This window comes from Plasmodium brasilianum, chromosome 12 (assembly GCF_023973825.1).
Source record: "Plasmodium brasilianum strain Bolivian I chromosome 12, whole genome shotgun sequence".
Classification (NCBI taxonomy): domain Eukaryota; phylum Apicomplexa; class Aconoidasida; order Haemosporida; family Plasmodiidae; genus Plasmodium; species Plasmodium brasilianum.
In genome coordinates, this window is record NC_090125.1 from 2,440,768 (window position 1) to 2,461,448 (window position 20,681).

Sequence of the window (20,681 nt, forward strand, 5' to 3'; positions counted from 1 at the left end):
TTAATAGATTGATAAATTGTTAAATGCGGCTCTAATAACCCCCCACAAACATAATAACATATACACACACATGCAGTTACATGCACAACCCAGGCAAAGGCATACCTCATTAATCTGCTTAACTAAGTGCTAAACAATTTTTTATATATAAGATTTAAATTTATATTGTTTAAAACATTTCCAACAATTTTGTGTTGCTCTTTAGAACATTTCCAGAAATTATACAAATTACAAAATGACAAAAATACACATAAAAAACATAACATGAACCAACAAATTTGAAATGACATTAACATTTGGATAGCCTGCATTAACCATATGGAAAAGTTTATATACAGTGCATACCAAAATACCTTTTTATTTACACTATTTAATAAGCTTTCTTCAGATGTTTGAAAAACAATTTTGTTTGAATAGTCTTCGTTAGAATCTATCCACCAAATCATTTTCACTAAAAATCTTAAAAAAAAAAAAAAAAGCATGCGCATATTGCAGATGTTGAGCATTCTTACATATATACATAAATATAAGGCGAATTACGCACAGTCCACGCAATCTAATATGTAAAATACTGGCATAATTAATCCTAATTAGGTGTAAAAAAAAAGAAAAAAAGAAAAAAAGGAATATGATGGACTATACATTAATACTACACATGTGGACGTAGATATATATATATATATTTATATATGCGAATATATGTACATATATGTACCCCATACCTCCCAGTTATATTCTTAACCAAATAGAAATCTAACGAAACCAAAAAAAGAGTAATTGCAAATGTTATAATAAAATCATTTTCTTTTGATTTTTCACTTCTAAATATGTAAGGCCCTATAAAATAGCTATAAAAGGAAAAAATCGTTTTTTCTTTTTTTTTAACTCTCAAAGTAAATTAGTATGTAGTATTAAAATAATGGAGGCGTTTCACTTTTTGTACATATAGTAAATGTGAACTAAGAGACCAAGCCAGTGCTCATACGAGCAATGCACATAATGGTATACTTATATATATATATATAAGTATATCATGTATGTTTATATATACAGTCACGGCACAGAGTCTAAACATAACCATATACATTTACACACTTAAGCATTACAGTAATACTGAAAGGATTTTAAAAGAAACATGTGCGATACATATATAGGGGTGCTTCGTATTATGAAGAAAGTCATTAAAATAATTCATCATGTCATTTTTATTAAATGCATTAGGATCGAAATTAAAATAATTCTTAGTGTTCATTGAATTTTGTGCATTGCTGGGAAATTTTGAATCGTTCGTTTCATTAATTTCACTTTCAAAGGGGCTTCTGCTCATTTTCGTAAATTCTGTGAATTTATGCGCTTAAAAAATTTCAGTCACTACGTACTCGCATATATATATACATATATATATATATATAAACAAAATATGTATGCCCAATAATACATTAATGAAATGAAGAATTTTCAAATAAAAAGTCGAAAAAAAAATTATGGAAAAAAGGATACTCCTTTTCAATTAATATTTTCCGCTATTCGGAAACTCATTTTTCCCTCAAAAAGAATACATTAAAAACGTTTACTTCAGCTCTTTTTACTTTCGCTTTACTTTCACTTTTTTTTTTTACCTGTAGTCCTTTACGCTATTTCAGTAAAACTTTTGTATTTTTTTTGTGTCAACGTAAAAAACTAAATTAATTTTTTGCAAAGAGCAAAATTTGCAAAAATTAGTTTGGATAATTTGTTTATATATACGATATTACTATTAATGTATGAAAGATGGAGACTGTACTATAAATTATTCTTGAAACTTCAATTTTAAGGTGTCATATGTACAACACGTCGTAATTGTAATACGTTTAATTTTACTTTTAAAAATTTAAAGAATATATATGTGCTCGTGCCTTAGCACAAAAAAAAAAAAAAAAATATATGTACATGTACAACATACCCCCGTTTTAAAAATATCTCAAATACGAATTAAAATTTTTTCATATTGTTTTTTCTTAAAATAAACCTAAAATTGAAAATATATATACTTTTTATTAATTTTTTATAGTCTATAATAATGCAGAGAAAAAAAAAAAAATAAATTAAGCTGAATGTTACATAATAATAGGAGATAAAATAAACAAAAAGCATATTTTTAAGGTATTATAAAATGTATACATATACATATATATATAAACTTTTTAATTTTTTAAGCAGTTTTTAAAATTATTAAATCATGTATAATTATTTGCTTACCATTTGACCAATCGACCTGCGGCCTTTATTTTTTATTGTTGTTAACATAGGGCAATATTTTGGACATTCCATGAAAAAGCAGTTTTGTTGCGGCTAACCAATGTTGATAAATCATTTATTTATGTATGTGAAAAATAGCGTAGTAATGAGTCCTTTTTATTTGCGTAAACCCTTTAAAAGCATAGAGGTAAAAGCGCCAGCGTTTATTATAAATATATAATATATATACATATATACGTATACACTTATATACATTTGTTATATACGTATGAACGATACCACAGGTATGATTGCACAGTTTTTTACAGCCCAATGATGGCAACTGTCGAGCATTTTTAAAGCGTAATAAATTGTACTATATCAGAAAGGACAGTTCATTTTATAAATAGGTGTACCGACGACACTCGTGTGCATATCAGGATAAAAAGTTTTGCCTTAAATTTATCACAATAAAGATGAATGAAGATTTGAAAGATCTGAGTAAATATGAATATAGGGAAGAGACGGATAGTAATTCAAGGACATCAAATTCGGATGAGGAAGAGATTGAAGAAGAAATAGATATATATTTGAATAATGTAAATGAAAACAACCTGAACAACATATATACATACTTGATACAGTACCCGTTGAGGCCAAAATATAGGCCTTACAATTTTACTAATAATATACAAAAAATATATAAATGTAAAAATTACAACAAATTAAGAAATATAAAAAATAATTTCAACACAAATGAAGAAACGTACATATTTGAGTATAAGTTGCATGAACATATGAAAGAAGAAGATATTCATGAATCTAACACAACATATAAAGAGGAACAGAACGATAAAAGTATAAGTAGATTAATTAGTACTAGTGTTTTATGTGAATATATTACAAACTGTGTGTGTATATTTAAGTACAATGATATAAAAAAAAAAAAAGAAATTTATATGATACCATTAAAACATATATATCAGTTTAAGCCATGTCATGATAATATAAAATTCGATATAAATTTTGAAGAAAAAATAAAAACTAGTGAATCGCTATCTGCAGATAATTTAAAAGATAGTAATATAGATATAATAGAAAATAACAAGTATATAAATGATAACAATTTTACAAATTCAATGGATGATAGGTGGAGTAAAATTGTTAATATATATGAACCCGATTCATATGAGGCAAATGAAATAGTATCTCTATTTACTAATTTGAATGAAACAAATTGCATGTTTGAATACCAAAGTAATGGGGATGATACTGCAAAGAATACTTGTGTTAGTAGTAGTATTAGTAGCAGCAACGGTAGGAGGAAGGACGACATTAAAGAAATACGATTTAACAGTGATGCGTACTTATACTTGAATCATATTTGTAAAAATGCCAAGGAAGATAACTATAACCATATACAAAATGACGAGAGCAGTAAAGAACGGAGAGCAAAAGAATGTAGTAAATATAACAACATATATAAACAAGAAGAGGATATATGTATGAATATAAATATGCTTTATTTTTTCTCCTTAAATTTAGACGAACAGATATTAAAAATATTGAGGATGAAAAATGTACAGAGTTTTAGTGAAATTCAAAAAATCATCAAAAAAAATGTAGATGATGAAAAGCTGATAAGTACTGTTAAAAAGTATTGTGTTAATGTATTAGGATTATGGGTAATAAAATCGAAATATTTATATAAATTTTTAAAAGGTAAAGAAAAGAAGAGTGAAAATGAAAAGAAACTAGAAACTTTTTCTTATGTCGATTATAAGATTCGAGTTCGTGATTTGTTGTTAGTAATTATATTTAAACAGGTGGAGCCTATATTGCTAAAATATGTGTACGAGAGAAGAGTAGAAAATAGATCGAAGAACATGCAGATCAAGTCTGACCATAGTTGCAGTAATAATAATAATAATAGTATAAGTAGTACTGTTGGTAGAATTGGCAGCAGCGCTGACAGTAGTGTTAGCGGCTCGTCGAAGAAGATTAATTCGTCGACGTCCATTATAATTGAAAATTTTGAAAAAGCAACAAACCTATCAAATAATATTTTATTGGAAATGTTTTCCCCTCTATGTGAATATAAATATACGGGATATTTTTTCAAGCACAAAATGGATGAACATTTTTTGGCTAATAATATAAGTCTGTGTTTATTTTATAATGAAAAGTGGAAAAAGAAAATGGTAAAAGTTGCTAAAATTATACAAACATATAAAAATAGTAAAATTATTATTAATGATTATAAATTAGATATAAGGACGTTAGAAAAAAATATCACTGATTTGTTACATAACAATTGTTTATCATTTGATGATTTATACAATAAAATAAAAAGAGAATTAAGAAATACAAATTTGGATTTACAAATTTTTTTACAAGTTTTAAATAACATAGCAATTAATATTAATAATATATGGTTCCTACGAATAAATAATCAAAATGATTTCAATAAATGTAGAAATGCAGTTATTAACATATATCAGAATAATCATAATTCTGTTTTAACAAAAAAGGACATAATTCATCATGTAGAAACGTATATAAAATCATCCCTAACCATTCCAGATATTTATTTTAGAAATATATTAAATGAATTATGTGTTCAAAAAAATGGAAAATATTTATTTAAAGGAAATGACCAATTGAAGTCTGAATATAGCGAGTAACTTTTACTCATACACAAAATATGGTACCCATTTTGTTGTTTAATTTGCTTTTTATGAATTCAAAAGGATTCCCCATTTTCAGGATCTCCACTCCTGCAATTTTTGAGACTCAAGTATATATATATGCACTCTTTTAAACGGTGCATAATAAGAATGCTGAAAATGCCCCCATAATGTTACTTTTGCTTTTTGTATTTTTTTCTTTTTTTACTCGCGCTTTAAGTAACTGCTGCGTTTTAACGAATACATGTGTATGTGTATTATGTAGTATGCTTTATGCATCCATATGGCGTATTTTGAATTTATGTAGATATGTATATATACATATTTTTATTTTTTGTATTTACATCATTAACCCGTTAATATTTGCTCTTTGTGAGCACTTTTTTAATTTTTATTATGTCCAAACATAAATTTATTTATTTATTTTTTTTTTTTTTTACGCTGACAAGTAATGAAGTATATGATTTTTCTGTGCCTTCAACTCATAATTTTTTTTTAAAACATATCTACTGAAATTTACTCTATCAAATATCCCAGTGGGTGTTAATAAGCAACATTGTCCCATGTATACATCTTTTTTATTTCAGGTATTTTGAAAAAATTTTAGAACATTTTAAATATTTGTAAAATGATGTCACCATTTATTTAACAAATTCGTTATCTCTTTTTATAACTCTTTTAAAAAATTCAAAATTTGTATGCATAAATGGATAACAAGCCTACGTATAAATAATACCTACACATACCCACTTACACCTACATTAATATGCCATCTTGTAATAACGTGTAATACGCATTTATAGAACAGTTTAGTAATGGTATCACTCCTTTCCAACATAGTGCTATATACAGTGGTTAAATGAAAAAAATGTACGTACGTATACATGTGTGTACAAATATGCTAATATATGTATGCGGATGTGCATATTTGTTTTTCATTAAAACAGCTTATCGCCTTTTTTATATTTTTCCTTTATATGCATTTTTAAAATACGAACTTTTAACTAAATGAAAAACGGTATTACAATAATATTAATAATAATTATAATAATAATAGTAGTAGTAATAAAAGTAATTACCACTTAGCATTTTGAATGGTGCTATGAAATTAAATAGCATTTTTTATTAATAAGCAATTTTTCATAATTATAGCGCAGTGCTTCAGAATATACAATATCATTATGGTCAGTTCATTTTTTTGAATTTGATGTGAATGCATAATAATATGTTCTCAACTTTCATTACATTTTATGCTTTAAACACAATATATATATATATATATATTTTTATGTACAAAATATATCAATTAAAAAGTTTTTTCTTATTTTTTTCTTATTTTTTTCTTATTTTTTTCTTATTTTTTTTTGTTTTTTTCTTGTTTTTTTTTTTTTTTTTTTTTTTTTTTTTTTTTTTTTTTTTTTTTTTTTTTTTTTTCATATATATACTTTATATCATCTAAGTATCAATGTCTTATGTGAATTAAAAAATTTTTTTTTTTTCTGTATATAGTCTTACTTCAAATTTTGCACTTTCCCAGTCATATATACATAAGAGTTTACTCGTGGGTATCGGTTATTTTCTCTTTAAATATATACTAGTGTATTTTTTAACTGAATACAAATAGTTTAAGAATTTTTAAAACAATGTTACACTTTTTAAAATTATATCAGTTTTTAATATCCTTTTGAAGTTCCTACAATACATCTCCATTTTTCTGTATAAACCTGAGTATACAAATATTGTTCAGAGTTAGGTACATACACATGCAGCAAGATACGGATATATATATATATATGTGGGTGTGTAAATATTACGTACATACGAATGTGAATAAATCAATATGAATATTAACAGGTATTACTATATGTATAATATCGAATTGCCTTTATTTTAAAGAATAAGGAAATTTTTTTTTGCAATTTCCCCCTCGTTATTTTGATCCTTTTCTAGACATCCTTTCATTACTTTATTGCCACGTTTTGGTTCCCTTTTTGCCGTGTTTCCCTTATTTTTGCTACATTTTTGCCACATTTTCGTCACCTTTTTGCCTTATTTTTGGCTCGTATTTTTTGAACCCCCTTTTTAGCACCTTCATTTTTTTTACGGATACATATACACACTGATAAGTGAAGAGTTAAGATGCTGACAACGTACAATATAATTTGGAAAAAAGAGGATGAGGAAAAATTAAAAAATGAGAAAAGAGAAAAGAATGTAGAGGATAGCGAAATAAATGAAAAGAAAGATAGATCCTCTTCCATAGCTGATTTTGAAGAACTAATAAATGATGTAGAGGATTTGTTAGAAGAGCAACAAATAAATGAAACTGAAAAATTATACAAAGAGTCTAAATCTCCTAATGAAAAATTTAATAAAAAAAATAAATTAAGTATAACTGATTTATCAGCTCAATTATGGTGTGAACAACAATTAGAATTAGTTTTAACCACAGGAAAAAAAAGAGAAACCGAAGCAATGAGATTAGGTATAGAAAGACATGAAGTTTTAGAAAAAGCAGATCATCAAATTATTGATGTAGAAGTAAATACAAGAGAAGAATCATTAGGTTATCGTTTACTAAATACTATTACACTTTTAGGGCAATTATATGAGTTTAAGAAAGCAAGAGAAGTATGGGTTTTTGGAATAATTAGAAATTACGTACTTAGGGGAGTAATTGATGAACTTAGAATTGAATATGACAATGTTTCGAAAAGAGAATATTTAATAATATCTGATACTAAAACAAGAAAAGAAAAAAAAGAACCAAGTTTGGCTCAAAAAAGAACATCAGCTATACAAGTACAAACATACTGCTTATTATTACACCATTTAAAAAATGGAAAAGCTGATTTTCAAAAGTTATTTGAAATATATGAATGTAACCCTTACTATGAATTTACTGCTATTGATTTAGTTAAATACAAAAATTTAGACAATTTATCCAAAGAAGTAAATAGCTTATTCATTAAATTACCAAGAATTAAAGAAGAAATGGAAATTGTTTATGAGCATCAAGGTATAGAATTCGCTAGAAATCTTATCCCTTATTTTTACCAATCCACATTATATACTATTAACTTTTTGTTGGACTACTGGGATGGTAAAAGATCTAGTGATGTTGTTGAAAATTCGGATAAATGGAAATGCAAATTTTGTGATTTTGTCAAAAATTGCGTTAGGTGTCCCCTAGATGTGTGAATCATGCGAAGCAATAGAGCTTGAAAATGTGCAGCGGAAAGATGGGCAAAAAAAATAAATCACAAACTTAGCTATTTCACTCTGTTTTCATATATTTTAAGTATACATTTTCCTTTTAATTTTTTTTTCTATTTTTTGCGAACATTTTTTCCCAAAAGTTTATGCCACTTTTGATACATTTGATCAGTATGTCTGTATGCCCATGCAGAGCAAACACACGTACGCATATATATATATATATATATATATACGTTAAAGCTGTAAAAATGTTTATTTATGTTTAACCTGTTTTTGTTTTACTTACGATTAAAAATTTTTAATTCTTTTTTTTTTTTTTTTCAAAGCTTAAACAATACTAAAAAAAGAGTAATTTCTACATTGATGCAAACACTGTAACCACTTCATTTATTTTTTCTAATTTTCAAGCAAATTACGAAAAAAAGTGATATACAAAAAAAAAAAAATTAGAGAAAGAGGAAAATATACAAAACTTATAGCAAAGTTGGCATTAACTATGCACATACGAGGGTATATTTAAACAAAAAGCTAAAACGTGCCAACAACAAAAAAAAAATAGACAAATAAAAACAGCAAAAAAAAGTCTTTTACTAACAGAGCTTGGAACAAACGAATTAACACCAAAAAAACTATATTAACCAAAACGGAAGCAGTTAGGCACACACACATACATTAGCATAAATTAAAAATGTTTTCTCCTTTTCGGCCTCTGTTTAGGGATAAACTTTTTAAGTTCATTAGTAGGGGTTCCTTTCTGTTGATCATTCATAAGCTTACAAATATGCTGGTATGCATTAAAAAACGATTTAATGGATAATATAATTATTTGATTCAAAATTTTGTCATCTAACTTTCTTAAAAAATAATACGGAAAGATGTAATATTCAATATAATTTTTAAAACAATCATTGTGAAAATAAGTAAAGTTTGTATTCGTATAATTTTTTGAAGGGAAGTACATATTATTATGATTTTCCTTTTTTTTATTATCATCGTCTATATAGCATTTTATAATTTCGTTAAATGTGTTTTTTTCTCTTTTTGTCTTTTTATAAATATCTTCTAATATAGAGTTTGTAACTTCGTAACTAACCTTTTCAAAGTTCTCTATAAATTTATCTACTTCTTCATTTACGTACTCTTTGTTAATATGGGGGTTTCCTTGGTTATTATTTATTTTATAGTTGTCACTATTGCTTTTTTGAATATTATGTAAAACACTTAGAGTTTCATAAGGAATGCAAAATTTTTTAAATAAATTATAATAATAGGAAATAGAATCGTCTTTTCTTTTGCTATTTTTCGTATATTTCATATATTTCGCATATTTCTCATTTTTTGCATTTTTCGCACTGTTTATATGTTTTGCATTTTTTGTTTGGTGATAGTTCCTATAATTCACTGCTGGTTCTATAATTGTTCTTCTGAGAAGACAGTTTTCATCAATTAACATTTTTACACTATCAAAAATGTCATATATATCTATCGAATCAATGTGTAATAAATCATCATTTTTGTTAATCCCACACGATATTGTATGAGAACTTCCTTTTTTTTCGATTTTTTTTTTCATATTTGCATTTTCTTTATGTTTATTTTCTATAATTTTTAAAAAGTGTTGTGCCTCATTAATGTTCTTATCTAATATATCACAACTTATTTCATTATATAAATCTTTTTCACTTCCTTGGTCTATTCTTTTTGCACTTTTATTTAAATTATAGTTTCCTTCTTCATCCTCTTCAAAAAAAAAATTATTTAAATTTACTGAAATAACATCAATATAATAAAAATCATTATATTCATAGGAGTAATCGAAAGCAAATTTTTCTTTACACAAAAAACAGTAATTTAAGTGATAACTATTTATGTCAAATATAGGGACCTTTATAGGATAGTTACTATATATATAATTAAATAATCTGCTTTGAATTTCACTAAAATCTGTATTGTTTTTTAAATTGTTACTATTATATATTGTAAAATAACTCTTTCTTAAATAAAAGAGAAGAATATCTTTAAACACTTCTGTTTGTAAAAAATATTTCTCCTTAAAAATATTAATGAATGAACTAAATATCATATAATCATCTTCATTCGAATTCGGATTATGCTGTTCTTCTCCCAAACATTTCTTTTCTTTCTCATTTTCGATAAATACTGAACCTTTACTCATTACGTTTTGATAAGTCGTACTAAAAGATTCATTTATGCCTTCCTTTGATTTGTCATCTAGTTCTACCTTTATTTTTTTGCTATTAGTATAGTTGGTAAAGGGGTTATGAAAATGTTCGTCCCTTTTCAACTTTTCCCCATACGGATTATCATTCGATCCATGTTCCGCGTTGTCAAGTAGATCGTAATTTTTTTTTTTTTTGCAAGTTGAAAAAAAAATATTAATGGGGAACAAATTTCTACTAATATAAAAATCATTGTTCGTACATAAAGTCCATAAATTATTTTTCACATCTAATTTATCTTCTTTCAAATCATCCATATTATATTTGTTCATATAAGCACTAGTGATATTTTTACCTATTAACAAATTATTATATATCTTATCATTGCTTACATGTTGATACATTTCCGTAATTCTTTTGACAAAAAAATTCTGAATACTTCTTTGAGGAACCCATGAAGGAAATTCATAGGTCGTAATATCTCGAATTTCCAAACATTTCATAATATTTTTATACATAGATTCTCCATCAATATATTTTATAAGTACATTATTGTCCTCAGTTACAGTGTAGTAGTTTGACAAATAAACATCATATGTATTTTGGTTTTCACATATAAAATCAAAAAAATTCATTTCATTACTATTTTCTCCCAACTCCTTTATGTCATTACTTTCTATATAATTCCTTCTATCTTTTTCTTTCCCACTTTTTCCTGTTTCATTTTGTTTGGCATAAAAAAAGTTATCCATATCGTTAGACCCTTTCGTAAAATTAAACAACATTTGGACATTATTTTCTTCTAATAAACATATGTTATTTCCGACATTATGTGGGTAGTCTTTCATTATATAATAAGCAAGAGTTCTTTCCTTATCTGTTTTCTTATTCTTGCAAATAATTTCCATATTATCATTTAACCCTTCGTTCATACGTCCCTTCCTGGGGAACGAACACTGATGAGAATTATTCAAACCATCTAATTCGTTGTTTACATTTATCATATCACTACTATTCACATTACTTTTCAAAAATGATGAATTTTTTAAATTGTCATAATTATTGTTAAGATAAATAGTTTTCTTATTAAAATCAAACGCGCTGTGAAAATTGAAGGAATTACTATTTTTTGTAACAACATTATCATATAAGTCCTCAAAAAAAGAATAATCTTTACATATAAAAAACTCAATAGATATATTCATATGATCTAAAAAAATAAATTTTTTTTTACTTTTAATTATACTTGATATTTCTGAACTGTTCATGTAATTCCTGTTTTTCTTGTAATGAATTTCCAAATGATTTAATTTTTCCAAACTTGAACAAAATCTTATTCCACATGTAAAACATTGAAAACATCTTTCTTTGTAATAATATCTGTATATATCTTTTAAGGAAAACGCATTAATTTGAAATTCATCAATATTTGCAATAATTTCTAAATTCCTTTCTTCCTTTTCATTTTCCTTCTGTTCATTTTGTAATTCAGAGACAAAGGAAAGCAATAATAAAACATCATACATAGACAAATCATCAATATATAGTAATTGATTTGATACACTATTTAAAAATCGTTTTCCTACAGATGTACTTTTATCTCCCTTCAATTGCATTAGAAGTATATCATCGTTATTATTAGTATTTTTTTTTGCAGTACTTACCATATTCGAGCTCTTCAAGATGCTTCGTAAGATGAGCTTTTCTTCTTTCCCTTTTTGGAGACCCTCGTTTGATGTATTCTCCTTTTTCTTCTTCTTCCGTATCAGCGCTTTACTATTATAATTACTTACGTAACTGCTAAAGCAGCTTTTATCATAACTAATCATATTATTAAAACATTCTGTTGATGGATCAAAGAAAATACTCTTGTCAATAATGTCATCATTACATTCAATGCTACAAAATTTTCTGTTCACGGATAAAATATCATAACTATTACTTAAATTATCACTAAAAAGAAAATTATATATATTCTTCAATTCTTGTATTTCTTCAATATATTTTTCCATATCTTTAAAATGATCAATGCATATATCATTTTCTTTTAACTTTTTTTTTTTTAAGGTCTCAAAGTTTTCAAATACAGACACTTTCGCTTTCTTATTTACATGTCCATCATCATCATTATTGATATTATCTTCTTCTAGTATGCTTCTCTTTTGCGCATTGAAGAAACTACTATAGGGTGTATTATATATGCCATTCCTAGCACTGTATTTATTTAATATGTCTTCATTCATTTTGTCAGCTGGATACGAAAAAATGGTACTTTATATAAGATAGAAGAGTGTAAAAACATGAGATATATATGCAAAAGAACATGTATATATAAAAAATGTGCCATACCTCTTTTATGTTCGAATATACATATATATATATATATATATATATATATATATATATATGTATAGATGTGTGCATAAGTACATTAAAACATGGCAGATATGAACACTCCTATTATTTCACTTTTTAAAGTTTAAACACAAGCAAATAAAATACATAATTTATGTTCGTATTTGCTTTGCCTCTATATTCAAATGATATGGGAGGAACTATGCAAAAAGTTTTGCAAGCATTTTTAAAGATCTCTAATTCGAAAGCGTTGCATAAAATAGTGGCATATGCAAGTATGTACATACACATACATTTATACATACACTTAAAAATATAATTACACATATATCTATACATATACATATATCTATACATATAATTATACATATAATTATACATATAATTATACATATAACTATACATATAATTATTCATATATCTACGCATATATTTAAGCATATATACGTATACATTTATATGTATATAAGTATATAATATTCTTGTATAAGCCTATTCCAACAATGGTAAAAATATTGGGGAATGACAAAAAAAATATTAACCAAGTAACTTAATTTATTGTACATATATTTTATAAATATATACATATACTTATGTATGTATATGTATACGTATGTACTTGCAAAAAAAATACCTTAAAATGGATATTTAAAAAAAATATTCGAACTTGATAATATATTTTAAAAAACATATGTTTTAATAAATTGTTATTTTTTATAAAAAGATGTTCTTTTTTCAAAAAATGGTGGTTAAAAAAAAAAAAAAAAAAAAAATTTTCTTTTTTTCTCTCACAAAATGTAATGTATTTATAAATTCGCGTTTACAATATTTATTGTGTATTGAGAAAATAATGCTTTCGAAAGGTAAATAAAAATAGAAAAGAAAAGAAAAGAAATAAAAAAAAAAAAAGAAAAGTAGGAAGTAAAAAGACTTTAGAGGTACGAAAAAAAAAATAATAATAACAAATCGTTTTATAGCATTTAACAGGAATTAATAAAATTAATAATTAGAAATGGTGAAACAAAATTAATAAATACTTCATATGTCATTTCTTCCTTGTTATTAAAGAAAATTACGTATATGTGCGAATCATAAAAAAAAATGGGCTTACTACTTTGTTTATAAAAATGTTCTTCAAAATTATAAAAAGAGATCCAAAAATTTTTTATAGAAATAATTTATTATAGTAACTAGGATTTTAATTTAACTTTTTTATCGTGCCTAAATATAATACAAAAGATTTAATTTTTGAAATATTTAATTTTCAAAGATGGGTACTAACACATAAATGTAGCATATACCTATATTCATTTATTCATTCATAAAAGTGTACACATAAAGACCCCAATACATGTAAACGTATAATGCTTAGTCAAGTACTTTCCTTTTGCATTTTATTTGAATATAATACCGTTACGTAGTATGGTATACTCCTCTTTATTTGGTAAAATTTCTTTCCGTTTTCCATCGCAAAATAAAATTTGCATATGACCATCGCTGTATTTACAATCTATTTGCCCACTAGGGAATCTTAAGAAAAAAAAAAAAAAAAAAAAAAGGAAAGAAAGAAAGAAAGCAGGGTAAGAAGTAATTAGGTAATGAAGGTAAGAAGGAAAAAAGTATAAAGGTGTACAGATATAAAAGGAGTAAAATCAAAAATAAAATGGGATAAAAAATTGGAGAAAGCGAATTATAGCAAATGGAAACGCAATTAATAAAATGGACTAAATTCACGTCATTCATTTCTGTTATCCCTTTACTTATTTAGTTGGCATTTATTAGGAATGTTAACTTGATATATGCCTTTATTAACAAAGCGAAAAAGCTAAAAAGGCAATTTTTATAAACAGAATTATAAAATTTTAAATATGTACATATGAAGAAACCTAAATATGCAAAAGTAGGATGGACATGTTGATAAAATGAATCCTGAGGATACCATGTGCCATAAAAATGTGTCTATTATTTGTATGAACAGACGTACACATATATATGGACATATACACCTATTCATGTGCGTATGCTCATGTAAAATGCAGGAAGGTTATACCGTGTACGAGTTTGGTAGCTTGGCCTTATAATCCTTACTTGGGTAAAGATAAATAGTTAAATTACTCGGATCGATGATTTTCTTGTTTCTATTTTTTTCAATTATTTTTAGACCATCATCGAATAATGTTTCCACCTTTCCATCAATAAATGCCTGTCTATATTTTATTTTTTTCGACGAGGAGAAAATGGATTCAATCACATTTTCACAAATATTAAATAATTCATCAAAATTAAAATTCATTATGAAACTCCAGTTCTTTCCAAAAGGGTTTAAACAGTTATTACTACTGTCCTTGCTATTACTGTTATTATTACCATTTTTATTACTATTATTATTGTTATTGTATATTCCGTTCTTCTTCGATACATTCCCGCGCTCTAAGGTGTTCCTTATAGTACTACTGGCGTCGTTATTTTGATTTTTGCTGTTATAGACATGATTAAAAGCATCAGGCGGGTAATTATCTTCACCTCCCTGATGCTTCGACAACATATCATACGTTAAATTACTATTGAGACAATTTCGATTTGTATTTATCCTCATTTCTCTTCCAATTTTTGATATATTTATAGGATATTCATCATGAGTATTTTTTCCCACCTCTTTTGATGTATTGATTACATTACAATTACTAGTTTTTTGATTTTTTTTATACTTTAAAAGGGTACTAGCTATGTTATCATTTTTATTCCTTGAAATGCTCTCTCTTTTAGGATCATTCAAATAATGGTTACCCTTGACGTCTCCATCTTTTGTACTCGAATTGCCAGAGGAAATATTCTTATTTAAATTATCAAACATTTGATTAGAGTTCTTTGCTTTTTTTATTTTTTCTTTTTCTTTTCTTGAGGTAGTTGTGTAGTTATTTAAATAGGACGTCTTCTTACCATATTCATTTTGGTTGGACTGTTCTTCGTGATCGTTATATGTAATGCGAATTTGTTTAGAATATTTATCATTTGCTTTCTTAATGTTTTCAAAGAAAAATTCTTTAGAATTTTTAACATGTTCACTAGCAGTAAGGCTGCTGTTCTCTTCTTCATTCTTCAACTTGTCACTACTTAATCTGTTATTATTATTTTTCTGAATTATGGATTTCATTTTGTTCAAATTTTTATTAATATAAGCTTCATCTTTCAGAGCGGAACTGGAACTTTTGGTGTCTTCCTTATGAACAGCAAACAGTTTATCAAGTGTTACTTTGTTTCTTTTTTTTTCATTTTTTTTAAAATTATCATTAGAAATATTTATGCCCGAATCATCCTTTTGTAATTCATTTTTGTAATATTTATTATTATCACTATTAGAACTTTCATAAATGATATCTAATTCATTTTGCATTTTCTTATTCTTATCATATATTATTTTCTTTATTTCATTAGAGCTTTCTGAGTCACTTGAATGTTTATACTGTTCTATTTTATCTGTATATTGCAATGACTTTTTTTTATTTTTTTCACCTAATCTAACATTCGTCTTATGCTTCTGTAGTTGATTATTATTTGGAGTGCACAGGGTATCCATAGTGTCCTTATCCTCCATTAACTGGATATCACTTGGTGCGTTATAATGATATTCTTCACTGTCTGAATGCCCAAAATGTTTATTTAGTTTTTTCTCATTAACGACAGTTGTTGCTAGCTTCATTATAGTTTTTTGCTGATAACTCTCTAATTTGTTTCTGTACTCATCTGATATTTTTAACTCTGTCCTAAGTTTTTCATTTTCTTTTTTTAAGTTTTCCACTTTTTTTTTGAGATTATCTACAAGTACTTTATGATGTTTTTTTTCCGTTTCCAATTTCTCTTCTAATTCTTTAATTTTATTTTTAAACATTGCTATTTCGTTTGTTAATTTTCTTTTGTTCATTATAATATTTCTTTGTTTATCCACTTCATTTTCTATTCTTTTTTTTTCTTTATTCCATTTTTTTTTTTCTTCTTCAATAGTCTTCATCATCTTATTTTTTTCCTCTTCCATTTTGTTTTTCATTTCTTCTCGTTCAAGCTCCATTTCAGCACTTTTTGCAATTAATTCATATTCTAATTTTTTAACTTTACCCTGTTCTTTTTCTAGCTTATTTATTTGATTGCGTAGTTCATCTCCAAGTTCTTTTAGCTTATCACTATCCTTGCATTCTTCCGTTTTCTTGTAGTTTAGATCACGCTTTCCTGTTCCAGTTTTTTCTGAGTTATTGTTTCTATTGGGTCCCTTTTGGGTAACAGCTTTTACGAGAGCACCTTTTTCGCTGACACTCTTTCCACTGAGACCCTTTTCAGTAGCTCTATTTTCAGAATTGATCTTCGATTTTTTAAGCCTTTCCCTTAAAATAGTCACTATACCCTTTGTTTTTAAATCATCTTTTATCATATTTGTATTATCAATATCATCCCAAGATTCTTCGTCATTTAGATCAACAATTATATCTGTGCTATCATTGCTATTGCATACGGCACCTACATTTTCGTTATCCCTTCCCCTTTTTAATGAACTGGAATCATCTTGCTTGATGCTCCTTACAAAAACGTTCTTTTTATTTTCTTTATTTTCAGAATATGCACATTTACTGTTCTTGTAAGGACTTAAATTCTTCACCATTTTGTTGTTACTACTTGAAGTATTTCTACGTTTGACCCTAGTTGTAGTGACATCATCTTGGGTACTCAAAATTGGTTCATCTGTAATACATAAATTTTCTTTTGCTTGTTTTTTTTTAAATTTAAAATTCTTATATTTTTGTTCAAAAAATGTGTTACTACTTTTTTTACTCGTATTCTTTTCATGATTGTCCGTAGTACTATTATCACTAACCTTGCTAGTACTATTATCACTAACCTTGCTAGTACTATTATTACTAACCTTGCTAGTACTATTATCACTAACCTTGCTAATACTGTTATTGATATTGCTGCTTTCATGCACAGAATTTTTACCCAAGCCATTATTTTTGATACCTTCCAAAGAAATAATGTTCGTATTTTCACTCATGTTCTTATTTCTTTTATTATGATTAGAAACATTACTGTATAAACTGTTATCAGAATGAGAGTCATAAGCTTCTTTGTTACGAACAATAGTATCAGTATTATTTAGAAAACTATTCGTCGTTTTATCAAGACAATCAATATTATTAATATTTCGGCTTATGTTATTGTTGACAAAATCTTTGTTATTTCTACTATTATATGTATAATGACTATCAACACAGCTACCATTATTTAAACTATCATAAGAACCACCATTATGAACATAGTTATTATTATTCACACTGCTATAAGCATTATTATCAACGAAATTAGCATTATTCATGCTACTATACCCACTATTAAAAAGGTAGGATGCACTATTAATTATACCATTACGAACGTGTGTGTTGTCTATATCCGGAATAGTATGCTCATTAAGAAAAGTATTATTACCACAACTAGTGGATTGCTCATGATGTTTACAACTATCTGTATATATACTTTTATCTTTTTTCATAAATTTTCTATTACTCTTAATATTTACATGATCATCATGAATATTAATATCCTCTTTTAAATTATCACTGAAGATGCTTACTATGTCTCCATCATGAACATCATCAATATGATCATCATCAACATGATCGTCACAAACCCGTTCATTATCAACATGTTTATCATAAACATTATCAAGCTCATCATGGAGGTTTATGTTCTTATCCTCTAAATTATTGTTTTTTTTTTTTAAATAGTTCAAAATGTCGTCGTCCTCTTCATCTGCGTTAATATCCAAATTTTCCTTTAAAAAATTAGAAAAAGAGCTACTAGGTTTCAAGTAATATTCCTTATCCTCAATGTCTTTATTATATTTGTTCTTACTAATACTGAGACTACTTCCTTTATACCTGCTATGAGCATTATCAGTTTGCTCATTATTGATGTACTCCTTATGGGCATGCACCTTATCGTCTTGTTTTTTATCGTCTTGTTTTTTATCGTTTTGTTTTTTATCGTTTTGTGTTTTATCGTTTTGTTTTTTATCGTTTTGTTTTTTATCGTTTTGTTTTTTATCGTTTTGTGTTTTATCGTCTTTCTCTTTATCGTCATGTTCTTGATCATTATGCTCAATATTTCCATACTCATTATTGCTAAACCGTTTATCAAAGTTATCATTATCATAGATATCATTCCCATAGCTGTACTTCTCATTATCGTTGTCATTCAAACCATCCCATATGCTCATAGCCGAATCGTCAATATTAAACAAGTTGCTTGAGTGAACTTCAGCACTGTCCGACTCGTTGTTACTACTAATGAATTCCAAATTTTCAAGAAAATGATGATTGTTTCTTTTTGAGGATCCTTCATCATATGAATAATTTTCTTTTGAATCATTTTTTGACTTTTCTAACTCTTCATATATATCCTTAAATAAATAAAGCTCTTGATCAATCCGTTTCTCTTTATCTAATTCATTGCTAATTTGGTTATCCATTTTTTCTCTATATATTTTATCACTTTTTCTATGTAAGTTATTCTCTAATTTATTTTTATCAACATTTTCCTTATCACTTTCAATTTTACTATTAAATTTAAAAGAAGCATTAATTTTCTCATTGTCAATGAATTTTTTATTTACTTCATTTGTCTTTTCTACTATGTCACTTTTATTTAATTTTACCTCATTCGAATTATTTATTTTTGTTTTATCATGGGTACAAAAAAATAAGTTTTGCTTGGAATCTTCTTTATTTAATTTTTTTCTTATATTTTTCTCTAAACTCTGTGTATATTCCAGCTCCCCGAATGTGTCATGTGTCCAATTTTCCTCATAAACATCATAATAGTCATCAAAAACGTCATTGCTTTTTTTCATTTTCCCTAACTAGTATGCTTAAGTGTAAATTATAGTCAGTGAAAAGGAAAACATCGTGACATGCATACATATATATATACATATGTAAACAAAAAAATGTTAGATAATTATGCACAGTGTAATATAACGTAAGTTTTTCTTGTAGATTTTAATTTTTTTTTTTTTTTCCCTGAGTACATATATTTATGTATAATATATCTTAATTTATTTTCTAACAGTATGCTTTTTTTTTTTTTTTTTTTTTTATATATTAATTTGTTTTGTTTTGCTTAATTGGCTTTTCCTCTTTTCCGTTTTTTTTATGTTTCCCTTGATGTTTCCACCTGCGTTTCCATCTACAATTCCATTTATGTAACCATTTAAATATTCATTCACATATGCATTCACGCATCCATTCACGTATCCATTCATGTTTTCATTTTTATATCCTCTCCATCCTTTTTTATTTATTTTATTTTAGATCTAAAATATATCATAATATTATCATTGAAAAAAAAATATATTTTTACTTTTCTACTTATTTTTAATAAAGACAAAAAGCAATGGAAACAATAAGGAAACATACTTTAAAAAATATTTAGAATGAAACCTCCTTGGACATTATGATTAAAAAAGGTAACAAATATTGAACTTATATTTCCTTATGTCATTTGTCTTTTTCTTTTATTCGTACGAACTTTTTAACTACAGATATATATATATTATTTTTGATAAATTTAAAATGATGTTACAAAAAAATCACAAACACAAATAAATTTTTGAAGTAGTCCTTATTTTAGCTCTAAAAAAAAAAAAAAAAAGGCAATAAATAACCCCAAAACAAAATAAAATACTTAACTGTTTACTATTGTAAGAACCAATAACTCATAAATAACTTAAATACGAAGATTGACTATTTTGTTTTTTTATATATTTCTTAAACAAATTTATTCTATTTCATTTGTTCAAGAATATAAAAAAACAAAAAAAAAATTAAATGGTTTTACAGGGAATGAATTTATAATACTACAATAAAAAAAAAAATAAAAAAGGAAAAAACATTACACTCAGTGCAATTTTATTTTTTTAATGGAAATGACTTTTTGCATTTGTTAAAAATACATTAACAGAATTGTTTAATAGTTATGA

At 25.9% G+C, this 20,681-nt stretch overlaps 4 protein-coding genes and 1 pseudogene across 5 annotated transcripts; 2 read left to right on the top strand and 3 right to left on the bottom strand.

Moving 5' to 3' along the window:
• Positions 1-1,327, bottom strand: MKS88_004499 (annotated as a pseudogene). Its single transcript has 5 exons — positions 1,147-1,327; positions 723-837; positions 545-586; positions 346-459; positions 4-31 (listed from the first exon to the last, which is right to left on the bottom strand). Coding segments are annotated over exons 1-5 (480 nt in total).
• Positions 1,328-2,693: 1,366 nt separating this feature from the next.
• MKS88_004500 (DNA-directed RNA polymerase III subunit RPC5) lies at positions 2,694-4,901 on the top strand (the record flags this gene model as incomplete). Its single annotated transcript, XM_067217680.1, has 1 exon — positions 2,694-4,901. One exon carries the CDS (start codon positions 2,694-2,696, stop codon positions 4,899-4,901), a length of 2,208 nt encoding a protein of 735 aa, XP_067072085.1.
• Positions 4,902-7,043: 2,142 nt separating this feature from the next.
• Positions 7,044-8,105, top strand: MKS88_004501 (exonuclease V; the record flags this gene model as incomplete). Its single annotated transcript, XM_067217681.1, has 1 exon — positions 7,044-8,105. The coding sequence occupies one exon, from the start codon at positions 7,044-7,046 to the stop codon at positions 8,103-8,105; it is 1,062 nt and encodes a 353-aa protein (XP_067072086.1).
• A 700-nt stretch (positions 8,106-8,805) lies between these two features.
• On the bottom strand, positions 8,806-12,546 carry MKS88_004502 (zinc finger protein; the record flags this gene model as incomplete). Its single annotated transcript, XM_067217682.1, has 1 exon — positions 8,806-12,546. The coding sequence occupies one exon, from the start codon at positions 12,544-12,546 to the stop codon at positions 8,806-8,808; it is 3,741 nt and encodes a 1,246-aa protein (XP_067072087.1).
• Positions 12,547-14,052: 1,506 nt separating this feature from the next.
• On the bottom strand, positions 14,053-19,553 carry MKS88_004503 (spindle assembly abnormal protein 4; the record flags this gene model as incomplete). Its single annotated transcript, XM_067217684.1, has 3 exons — positions 14,053-14,188; positions 14,419-14,483; positions 14,709-19,553. 3 exons carry the CDS (start codon positions 19,551-19,553, stop codon positions 14,053-14,055), a joined length of 5,046 nt encoding a protein of 1,681 aa, XP_067072088.1.
• Between the last annotated feature and the right edge of the window lie 1,128 nt (positions 19,554-20,681).